Consider the following 12,473-nt stretch of genomic DNA (forward strand, 5'->3'; position numbering starts at 1 on the left):
CTAATTATGTGTCCTCCTTATGCAGGAGATGGTCAAGCTGTTAATTTCTGAACTGAAAACAAAAAAAAAAGCAGCCTTGTTTTACTTCCTTACATGCACAAATGTATCTTTTTGTTAGACTCTTATTTCCTCTACTTGACTAGTTAGCAAGCAACTAATTTGCTCTTTGAAGGTTAGAACTCTGTCCTGTCGCTTTGATTCATTAGCACACTTTAGCGTGAAACATCTCTTATGCTAGACCTTGTTTTCTGTATCAGTCAGTGCACTAACAAACGTACTTGAGCTTGAGACTAGGCATGACAGTTATTATCCCCTTTGGGGTGATAATGGGTTTGGCATGGCAGGGGTTGAGGGATCAGTCTCCTAAGCATGCTGCAGCAATTATTCTTTCCGACTTTCGGTTGAAGAGACTCTTGAAGATGCTTAATTTTAATTTTCTCAAGCATGGTTTTCTTGGTAATCCAAAGAATTAAGTGCTGTGTTCTATACATATATTTTTATACATCTGTAAAATGAATGTTCAGACAGCAGTTGCTTTAAAAAACTGTCACATAAATTGTGGTTGAAAGATAACCTCATTAAACTAGCAGAATACATGTATAATTTCCTTGCCTTTGCCCTTTCAAATCCTTTACCAAAACAAACAAACCAAAACTTGAGGACTCACAAGTATATCCAGGAGAAGCAGAACTAAGGAAGTTGGGTTTTCTGTAGCTTTTTCTCATTGCTAGATTCTCTGTTGTCTAGTGAGGAATGAAATGTAATCAAAATGCTGCCATATTGGAGGATTCTCCTCCTGTATTGGATTTTCTATTATGGCTTTTGGTGCAGTTGAAAACAGCTTTTTTTTTTTTTTCTTTTTCTTTTAAGGATGCTTGCAACAGTTTTTGTCCTCTGTTGCATATAAAACTTGTACAAAATTGATGTTTTTGAGAAACTCTTGCCTTCTGTTAAAAAGCTTTGTTGGAATTATCCGATAAATTCAAAAGTTACTGGGAGAAGGAGGAAAGTAGACAGCATGCAAATCTAGTATCCTTAGCAAGTAAAAATTCCACCAACCAAAAAAAGGCCCAGTCCTCTCCAGAAATAACCAGATGTAACTGGTATTATTCTCCCAATACATAACATTCAATAGTATAAAATCTGGGATGCTGTAATCATCTAATCATCTGCATTTTTTTTTTTCCAGAAGGAACTGTACTAAGAAAATTTCAACATATGTCACCTGCTGTTCCTTTTCTTTAAATTGTACATATTACTTTTGACTGGTCATAGGTGCAAATATTTTTTAATATTGAAATAGTTGGCAATCAAACTGGTTGGCCAATTACTTGCACACTTTCATAACCGAAAATAGAGGACAGAGGCAGGCTGCCCCATTCAGTTGTCTTTCATTCACAGTAGTGTGGTTGCTTTCAAGGAATGAATGTTAGAGAATGTGCTGCCATAGGAGCAACTACTGTGATAGAAAATAGTTAGAAAAATACAGCTATTAATGAAAAAATGAGTGATAACTGACAGACTTAAACTTTGTGCATAATTGACCAAAAAAGGCTCAGGAGAAAGTTGATAAATGTAGTCACGTCCAAACTACAATTGATTACTACCAGTCTGCTTCCCTTAGTGCAGCCTCCCTGCCCTGAGATTCTGATAACATAGAACCCGCACCTTAGTCTTGGTTTGTAAGAGGGGGGAAAAAAAGTGTTTTCCACATTTCCTTGCTTTTAATTTTCAGCAACCCATTCTGTTTAAGTGGTAGGTTCTTTAAAAGGGTTTTTTGGTGATTTATTTTCTGAGGTTTTGTGTTATTGTTTTGGTTTCATAACAGAAGCAGCTTCGTTAACGTGCGAATTTGAACTACAGAAGATCATTAGGCTAGACTTTAAACAACACTTCAAATGTGCTAAAAATTAGAAATTGTAGCCTGGATGTCTTTCAGAGATGGATAAGTGACTTGAGGTGGGGTTCTTGTCACTACATGATTTTTTTTGTGCGTGTGTGTGCACTAAGGTATAGTGTGACATGCACAACCATTTTTAGAACAGTTTTTAATTTTACTGAGTTTTGTTTGATCATCTGTGCATGGATTTAAATTGCATCATTTTTGTGTAACTAGAAACATGTGAACTTTGCTGCAACTTAATGAGTAAGCAGAACTTTTGGGGGAGAACTATGTCTTAATGATTAAAAATTAATGTAAGCTTTTATTATTGGAGATGCTAGTAACTTTGCAGGGTATGTATGTGACAAAGGAAGGTTTTGCTTGTGAGTGTCGTTAATTTGTTTGGGTCTGTGAAAAAGCAAAATCATAAAACACTTTTGAGTGCCTGGGAATTCTTAAATGCCTTTTTATGTAGAAAGTTTTTAGTAACATCTGCTTTTAAAAAATTAATTAATGCAAGAGTAACAAGAAGGTATTTATACTCCACTCTGTGTGTATACATGTATTGTACTATTGCTATCTGAATGAAAATTTTCAGATATCAGCTGTCAAGCTACCATGCATTCTCTGTCAGAATGTGAACGCAATCTCAGATCCGTTTTCACTAGGCTTTGACATGTCCTAAGTGGCTATCCTAGATAGAAAAAGGTTAGATTGGTGTATCTCCTCCTACCTGTCCTTTCAGAGTGCTAGTAAATTTTATGCTATCACATATCCAAGTCAGCCTTTTGGTGAGTCTGCATGATTTTTGGTTTGTTTGGTGGTGGTTTGTTGGGTTGCTTTGTTGTTGTTGTTGTTTTTTTTTTTTAATTCTCCTATTTGAAGGGGGTGAATGTATTCAGACTTCAGTCTTTAGGACCTTATGGAGTTGTCTGTATTTGTTGATGATTAAAGTATCTGTGTTCCACAAAGGAATTGTAGAACTTCGTTGCAGCAGTAAATCCAACACTTAGCACATTGAGCAGTCAGATCCCATAAAAGACAGTGTGTATCCATGTAGAACATATCTCCTTTTGAAGTAAGAGAATCTTATATACTAGGCTTATGAGGAGTGTGAGTAGGAAAGCTTACCTTTCTTGGCTGTCTGACAGAGTTCTCTGTTGTGGTAGCGTCTGGAACATACGTAATCTCTCTCTGTGGTACTTTGAGAGATTTATGCCTAAACAGCTGTTGTGAATGTCACCTGTAAAGTTTTTCCATATTTTGACTAAAAATGATAGTTGTTGGGTATCCTAACCCAGAATTTATCCATGTCTCACTCTCTTCGCTTGTGCGTATTTTTCTTTTCCATTTTTTCTCTCTTGTACCTTCTCCTTTTTGCTTGTTGTAATGAGAAACTTTTTACTTGATCATCAAGCATTCAGCAGCCAGAAATCAAAGCGAGATTTCTTGCTTTCTGTCTCATAGTTTTCTCTTCCAGCATAACAATAAAAATCAGAATATCTCATGCATTTGGCTGGAACTCCTTCTTTCAGTGGTTTAGCACTTCATTCCTGACCCAGCAAAGTATGCAAGTATATATTTAACTTCCAGCATGGGATCCATCCCCTTGCTTGTTTTTACTAGGCTGTTCATCATTTCAAAGTTAATCACATGTTTTTAAATATTTTAGTCCAGAAAGAAAGTGCCTAGACAGAGGAAGAAAAAGTCTATCTGAGACCTTGAATCTGGTGTGCACTGCAAGCCTGGTCTAACTCGTACAGACCATGTCCATCCATGCTCCATCCACACTCTTCTCATGTTAAAGACCAGAAAAATATCTTAATTCAATAACTTGTCATAACTAAATCCCCATATTCAACAGCATTTTGATGTTTAATAATGCTGAAAAAAATGAACAGATATGTGAGATAGTAGTATAAGGCAAACGGTCCATGGCTCTGCATACAGAGAGTATGAAGCATAGGCAGGAAGGAAATTACTAGACTTCAGTTTTCCTTTCAGCTTGGGTGTGCATACTTTGAAAAAGACAAGAAATTCAGTTACTCTGTTTAGTCAGAGAAATGAAAAGCTGTCCTTTTGCTGTGGGAAAAAAAGTATTTTTGGATAGATTTTTTTATTTAAGGGAAAAAGAACTGATGTGACCTAGTTGCTGGAATGAAAAACAGGATAAAAGCGGACAAGAAATAGTTGTGGTTGGGTTTTTTGTTTTGTTTTGTTTTTTGAATTGATGCTAATTACCTTATTATAAAACTTCTTTATAGGGAAACATGTCGTAAAATACCTTCAAATCTTTAAAAAAAAAAAAAAAAGTTGGGCATCTTTCTGAAAGCTGTGCTGTGTAGCTCAAACAGAAGGTACAGACTTGATGGAGGAAATTAAATTATTCTGGGGAAAACATGCATGAGGTAGGAGGCCAGAGCAGGTACCGGAAAGGATCATTATGATCCTTTAAATCCATGAGCTGTAGTCACTGCCTTAGTGAGGAAAATTAGAGTTTTCTAAACGTAATATACTTCAGAAGAAAGCATTTGTGTCTCACGAAGTTACCCAATCTAGTTAATACAGTTTATAGCCACTCACATACGTACAAAACGTGTTATGTGTAGTTTGGAGTTGAACTAATATGTCTGTAAGAGTCAGATTCTTGTCCTTGCCTCAGCGGTGGTCTACTCAGCTGGAAACAGTTGTTTCTATTGCAAGCAGCGACCTATGCTTAACAAATTCCTGTTCAAAAGTTTTGTTTGCCTCAAATGAAAAAGTAGGAGCTGCCAAGGTTCCTGAAATTAGTGTTTAAAAGTAGACGATTAAAGCTTCATTTTAGACATATAAGCAGAAGTGTGACAGCTTGAAGTTACCAGTAGGTGCTTATGCTAAGCTTGGACAATTCCTTAACTGTTAGCCATGAGAATTTTTAGTTGCCAGAATGACTAGGATTTGACTAGGATTTATCTGCAAAATCATGTGTAAGTTTTGTCTAGCTGGTCTAGCCCTGTATGGAATATTCTAGAGAGAATGAGGAAAGTGTGTGGGATTAGTAAAGAGAGGTGGGTGTGACAAATGACAACTGATCCATAGGAGACCAAGCTCTTTCTGGTACTCAAAAGCTGTTTGTTTTTACTAGTTACACTTCTAGTATGTTTTGACAATGCTGTTCCTATGTGAGGGAATGTAGTTCTTTGCTTTGTTTGGAATACATCCATCATGTCTGCAAATACACAGTAAGTGCCAGTGTACAGCCAGTTATGTACTGGGCTGCTTACTGGTTAAGTTTAGTAGATGAAAAGGAAAATCCATGTTGTAAATCATTAAAAACAATTATTATATAGGGTGCTTTATTGAACAGATGAAAAAATGTGGGACTTCTAAAGGATAACTAGTGTTAGATTAAAAGTGGACCTTTTAGAGGATTTTTCAAAGTCCGGTCACGGAATCATGGAATGGCAGGGGTTAGAAGGGACCTCAGGAGATCATCTAGTCCAACCCCCACACTAAAGCAGGTTCACCTAGAGCAGGTTGCACAGGACTTCATCCAGGTGGGCTTTGAATATCTCCAGAGAAGGAGACTCCACAACCCCCCTGGGCAGCCTGTTCCAGTGCTCTGTCACCCTCAGAGTAAAGAAATTCTTCTGCATATTCAACTCTTATGCTTCAGTTTGTGCCCATTGCCCCTTGTCCTGTCTCTGGGCACCACTGTGAAGAGTCTGGGTCCGTCCTCATGACATCCACCCTTAAGATGTTTGTATGTACTGATGAGGTCCCCTCTCAGTCTGCTCTTCTTCAGGCTGAACAAGCCCAGCTCTCTCAGCCTTTCCTCGTAGGGGAGGTGCTCCTGTCCCTTTATCATCCTAGTTGCCCTCCTCTGGACTCTTTCTAGGAATTCCTCATGTTTCTTGAACTGGGGAGCCCAGAGCTGGACACAGTACTCCAGGTGGTGTCTCACCAGGGCGGAGTAGAGGGGGAGGAGAACCTCCCTTGACTTGCTGGCCACGCTCCTCTTAATGCACCCCAGGATATCGCTGGCCTTCTTAGCAACAAGGGCACACTGCTGGCTCATGGTCAGCTTGTCATCCACCAGGACTCCCAGGTCCCTCTCGGCAGAGCTGCTTTCCAGCAGGTCAGGTTAGCAGAAAGTATTGGTATTGACAAACTCAATGAAAATAATGGGATACTGTCCAGCTGTGTTAAATGTAAACCCTAATACATGATATTGTAATACATGAGTATTTTTCATCCCCGTATTTTTTTAGACAGTTCTTCATTTAATAAAAAAATGTTTATTTAAAAGCTATGTGACAGATTTGAATATGTTGCTGGGGATCTTGGAGAAAGAGGGGAATCATACTCTTGGAATCTGCCCAGCCTGTGAAATTGGTTATGCAAAGTTTTTCATTCATTAGTAGGGATTTATTTGTAGCTGAACGCTATTGTAAATTATTATTAGAGACAGAGGCTTGGGGTTTCTTTTTTCAGTGTATGAGCAATGCCACCTTAAATACTTTATTTTTCCAATTTTTTTAAGGCATGAAAAGTTATGAAATTGGTTACATTATTGCAGCAATGTTGGTTCTGTGAGTTTTTGAAAGTAAAAGTTTGTCACTAATACATGCAGATAAATGGGCCAAATTGTATGTTTGCTGATCAATAGCTACTTCCATTCTGAAAGTGACTAAAAATAGAAAAAAAATGAAAAAAATTATAACGTGGTTCTAAAACAGTGGCTTCTGTACACGCCTCCTCAAACAGAAGGTGAGGTCATGCTTCAAATAATTAATTGTGCATGTGTCTTTTTTCAAGACTTTTCATCCATGGTGAGACAGTAATCCACTGATTTAACCACTTCGTGATCAAATGGCCTCATTTAGCTGCTGTGCCGCAGATTTCCTAGCCTTGTAGCGAGAGAGGGGATGAACAAAGAGCTTCAGGTGTTGATCTGCCTCTGGATTTCTTCTTGGAGTAGGCTTGTGACCTGCAAACCTACTGCAAGGGTGGAACTGTGAATAGCATAGGAAGAGAGACAGCAGAGCATTGATGATCATACTATCAAACATATAGGATAGAGACAGGTGGAGCCTTAGTTCAGGTAAGTAAGTTCTAGGGGATAAAATTAACACTGTATACATTAGAAGGCATCCTGCGTAATAAATCTTGTGTTTGTAAAGAAAGGCTCTTAGTAGACTCTGAACTTGTTGAAATGTACTTTAGCTTGTATCTGCAAGGCAAACAAGTGATTTTATGTTCTGCTACTCTTTTCTACATTAGCAACTGAAAACCTTTAAAAAAAAGCTTTAATAACAGATATTTTGAAAAACTAACAAGTAGTGCATGTAATGGATTTATCTGGTATATCTTTGAGTGATCCTATGGAAATGTGCACCTTCTAAAACATTGTAGCTCCTGTATAGTCAGTTTTAGCTTTATGAATCCCAATGTAACTAATTAAAAGGAAATGTTTTTTAGTAACAATATGTGAACTCACAGAATAATTGGGTTGTAATTCAATCTGTCAGCTCTGCTGCCATTCATAAACTCAGGGTTTATGAAGGCCTCGGAAATCTCAGATTGAATTACAGCTTTATTCTGTACATAACCTGGAACAATGTATATCTTAGCATTTCATTTGTGAGACTGAGGATGTTTTATAATCCTGAAAATATTACTTAAATGCATACTTACCATAAAATTCCAATTTTACATTTGGAGAAAAAACTGTACTGCAGTGCAATTCACAATTTTATATTTAGACTTTACATCAGTTACATTAGGTCTTTCACTGTGGATGTTTATATGCATAAACTGCTTGTTTTTCTTTATCTTGTGTGTATGTGAAAGATTTTCTTACATATCTATATTTCAGGTAAAACAAATGACTGTCTAGAGTGTTTACATTTTGTTTAATACTTAGTTTGGTTTTCTATAGAAATACAATTTTACTAGTTGCCAGAAAATTACCCTTCAACCTTATTTATACTATTTTCTTAACACAATAAAGTCAGTTATGGAACAGAGCTCAAAATATTTGTATGTATACTTTTTTTTTTTACAGATTTTTATTTTAGGATTCATTCTCTCAAGGCAGTTCTTAAATATTCTCTGTCCTCAGGTTGCTGAGTCAAACCATGAAGGACCATCTGGTAAGAGTGGCTAATGAAGCAGAATTTATCTTGAGCAGACAGAGAGCAGAGGATATTAACCGCCATGCTGAATTCGAGGTAAGAAATGAAATTTAAAAAAACCGAAAGAACCCAAACAAAAAAACTCCAAAACCCAAACACCAAAACATAACAAGCCCACTGTGTTTGAGGATTCCAATATGCGATACGGGCTTTTCAGCACAGGAGGTTCCATCCTGAAAAGTGCTTTGCAGTCGTAGGATGTTTTGATAGTTTGCCACTAACTTTGATGGAGAAACAGGCTGTGCAGAGCAGCTCAGAACTTGTCAGAATCTGCAAACCATAGTTTGTGGGGGAAGGAATTTTATCATACCAATGCTGCTCTTTTCTGTGAAGCAAATATCACTGTATGTGTTAAAGCTGCTTAACGTCACAGTCAAGATATAACTCTGAAAAAAACACCTTACTGAAGATAAATGGTAACAGCCTGTAAAGTGCGAAACGAGAAATGACTTTTTTCTTTTTGTATCATTTGCTATTTCACTTAATCCATCTCTAAAACCATTTTCCTTATGTGTGGTTTTGTTATGTTTTTGTATTTTCATCCCACTTAAGGGACTCTAAAGTGAAATAATGGTCCTCGTTTTTATCGACTTGTAATAAGGATACAAGCCTTCCTTCTGAATTGCTTTACTCATACCTCCAATTTTGCATCTCATTTACATCACATATCTCCTTTCTCTGTGCTTTAATTATTGGGTTGTTTAAATGAAAACAAAGCTAAATCTCACTAAATTCACTAATATTCTGCTTAAAGATTACTTAGTCTTTCTTCTGACATGTGATACTACTTGTGGTTTTGTTTTTAAAATGAAGCATTAAGAGATTGAAGGCACATTTGTGCTTAGCGTATTTCTAAACTGTTTTTCTCTTAAATCTTTACTTGAAAAAATATTCCCCAAAGATGAAAGCATATTTGTCTTAGACAGTGCTTATGTTCTAAAGGTCATCTGTGTTGGCCCCAGGATTCAAGCTGTGCGTTGTTTAATAACATATCTGCACTTCATCTAGAGCTAGTTACCCCCTCCTGCAAACAGAGATGTTGTAAGATATCTACAGTACCATTTTGCAATGGTGAAATAGCAGGCATGTTTCATTTATTATATCAAGGGTTTGGCGACAGTCCTGTGGAGATGAAAAGTGCATCTTTTTACTTCGTTGCCTGATAATCATTGGAGTGGGACATGCTTGACATCTTTTGCTCTGGATTTATGCAGAAGCTCCATGCATGACATGGCAATATTGATTAGATGAACAGCTCACTTTTTTTTCCCCTTCAGATGCAAACTATTCACAAAGGTGTGTGTGGAAATCTGTGTGAAGTAAAGGGTTCTGTCATGTAAATATGGGCTATCAATGAATACTCTTGTTCAGTGACAACTTCGCTGTTAGCCTTATTTCAGTCTCAGACACCTTTCATGATGCCTGGAAGAAATTTACACTGAGCATCAACTTACATTTTTAATATAGCTCTGAGTTTTGTGGTGACAATTCTCTAGGATAAGAGTTGGCTGATACTTTTTTAAGTTGATGCTGTTTTGAATCTGTGCTATCTCAATATGGTGGCTCAAGTGGTTTAACTCGTCAGGTTGAACTTAAGCAGAAACTAGTGTACTAAAATAGCAGAAGTCTGTTTATCAAGTATAGTTTTATTACTGTGTTGGAAGAACTTAGATCTGGTGTCACTTCTGCAGGTGTGCAAATTGAGGGTATACAACTGTTGGATTCTACCAAATGTTTCAATAAAAAACCTGGTGTCTCATGACGTTAGCATTACTGATGTCTGTGGCAAACTTCAGTCAGTGTTATGTTTCTCTAGTGGAAGGGGGAACTGTTAGTCACAACATTCGAATCTGCAGGTAATATCAACAATCAGAAATTCTTGGGCACTGTGTTCCATCCATCCATGGTGTGTTCTGGTTTTCACACGTACTGTCAAGTGTGCTTGACTTGTTTTAGCACAGTGGTACTTTTTAGCCATGGTGTTCCTCATAGCCTTGTAAAGTGGTGCTCCAGGCTGTAGAAAACTGGCCATTCTTCTGTCGTGCCCAGAAATGGATCTCTCACTTAACGAGACTGGAGCCATTCTGTCACTTAATGGGAACAGATCCGTGCTGTGTTGGGCTGCGTATTGCAATTGGTAGGTATGTTCCCATTGTATGAATGGGTGTCGATGTTGATGCCTGTGTTGTGGTCCTAACACTCATGTCATGACACACTGACAGGCATGTGACAGGAAGGACTCGCAAACAAGAAAAAAAGTACTTTCAAACCAATTGATACAGCCTTTGATCTGGTTCATATCTCCAACCTGAGGACCCATAAGGAAGCAGAGCAGCAGATGATGAGCCCTGAGCTCAAGATTTTTTTGGCTAGCCTGACTGGTGTGGTTTGGGCACCTGCATACACCTGTTCCTTTGATTTGCTGCTTCATCTTCCATCTATTCTTGAGAAATGAGTTGGAATGGAGATGGTATTCTTTTCGTCATGAGGCAGACTCTGCTTGGTCAGTCCATTGAATGTAATATCCCATCTGCCATGGCGTATGTCCAGAAAAGAGCAATTGCACAAGGAAGCAGATAGGCTATACTTTCACAAATTCTGTCTTATCAAATCTGCAGCTCAGAGACTTCCCTGACAAGAGGTCATGTCTTTAATAAATAGTGTTGTGATTTTACTGCTGCAAATTCTTCCAATTCCTTTTAAAATTTGATGTAAATATTTTGCACCAATAATGTCCTAAGACAAGGAATTTCCCTGCTGTGATACTTGAAGCAAGTGAGCAGATCCTGTGTACAATAAAAAGATTAAACAATTTCTTGGAAAATAGTGCGATCCTATATCATTTAGCCCTGAAGAATGGTATATGCAGACATGGTTTTGATCACATTTAAAAGCATTATGTGATTGTGGTAATTAGTAGTTGCAAAGGTGCAACTTTTTGGTTTGGTTTTTTTTTTTTTTTTCAGTCGTTCAGATGAGCATGTGTGATGTGTGGTTCAAATCAGAAGCAAGCTTTGCCACCTGAGCTATGAGGTGAAGGGAGATGAGCCTGGTTGAGTGAGGGATAAGGATCCAGAGACAGATGAGAAATGTGGCCAGAACTATTACCCATTTTTCATTTTTATCCAAACTTGCTTTTCTGGTGCTTCAGATCACATATGAAATACTCCATGATAACACTGGGTCAGCAAAAGTCCAACTCCCAAATTTCTTTTTAAAGATCTGTAGTATGTTTACTGCTACTTGGTTTTAATTCTCCCATTTCTAAAAGTCATGACAAAGATGAGCTTTGCAATATGTGTGTCAGACTTTGGACAGGTTTGCATGGTGATAGAGAGTAATCTAGTGCTATAAAATTTTCTGTAGAATTTTTTCTAAAAGACAAGGATGGTTTTAAAATAAAAGGCAAAATGTCATAATTTAAAACTGAACTCTGGTATTTGGGGCACATAGATTCAAGAGAAAGCAATGGGAAATTTAGACAAGCTTCATAATGAACTTCTGTAGTTACATATTATTGTATGGTATTTGATTATAAATGGGGTAAGGAAGATTATTGTAAGAGGAAGGAAAAACCTAGAAAAACAGGTAATACTAGGAAAGGCACTGCTGTGCTGATTTCACGCACTTCAGAAACGTGATGCAAGAAAGTGTTTGTCATGTGAAATCTTAAGTTGCACAGGGTCCAGAGGGGAAAGTACCACTCCTATTTGGTTCTTAACTCATTGCAAGTACAGGACAGATGTTTTCCTTCCAGAAATGGATTGAGAAGGGCCCCACCTATCAATTCTTTCACAGCCAGGAGGAGACAGAAGCAGCAGCAAATGTGGCACATGTTCACTTTGCTGCATAAGGTCTGACTGGGCCTTTCTTTGCTATGTTTCCATGTGGTGGGACCCTGCATCGGTCAGAACATTTGGAGAGGAAAGTGTCTATATCCTTTCCATAAAGTAGGATGACAGAAAGCGCAGGAAGAGTCTCTAAAGCAAGGTTAGATTTTTTTTTTGTGTACTGTTCCAGTTTGTGCTGTAACTTTAGATATGCAGGAAACTCTGAGTGCCTCAGTGAGATAAATTTAAATTAAAAGGATTTGAAAAGAAATCTATTCTCTCTTCCCTATGTCTTCTCAAAGCAATTCTCTCTCTTTCAGAAACTTCAGATAAAGTGTCTTGAACAGCAGTAAAATCTGCACATCCACTTCTGTGTCGGGTGGCAAGAAGGGCATCTGTCATCTTGGCTTGGCTATTTTTCTTTTCTTCCTTTTCGTCAGGAGTCTCTGTCTCCATTTGCATTGCAGACCCCTCCTTTGCCTCTGCAGTCCTGCACTCCAGAAGCTTCTTCAAAGTGGAGGTGATCAGCTTCTGTCATGGAAGGTGCAATCTCCCACCCTCTCTAGAGGGCTTTACCTTACAACT

General features: G+C 37.8%; 1 protein-coding gene across 1 annotated transcript in view; it reads left to right on the forward strand.

Annotated features, from left to right (window-relative positions):
• The window catches only part of LOC104127348 (lipopolysaccharide-responsive and beige-like anchor protein), a gene marked incomplete at its 3' end in the record, with an annotated part of 169,994 nt that overhangs the window by 136,368 nt on the left and 21,153 nt on the right, over positions 1-12,473 (forward strand). The window contains exon 35 of the mRNA XM_009640012.1: positions 7,986-8,094. Within this exon, the coding sequence (XP_009638307.1) occupies positions 7,986-8,094 (109 nt within the window). The remainder of the gene's footprint in view (positions 1-7,985; positions 8,095-12,473) is intronic.

Source organism: Egretta garzetta, unplaced genomic scaffold (assembly GCF_000687185.1).
Source record: "Egretta garzetta isolate BGI_Z169 unplaced genomic scaffold, ASM68718v1 scaffold615, whole genome shotgun sequence".
NCBI classification, from domain to species: Eukaryota; Metazoa; Chordata; class Aves; order Pelecaniformes; family Ardeidae; genus Egretta; species Egretta garzetta.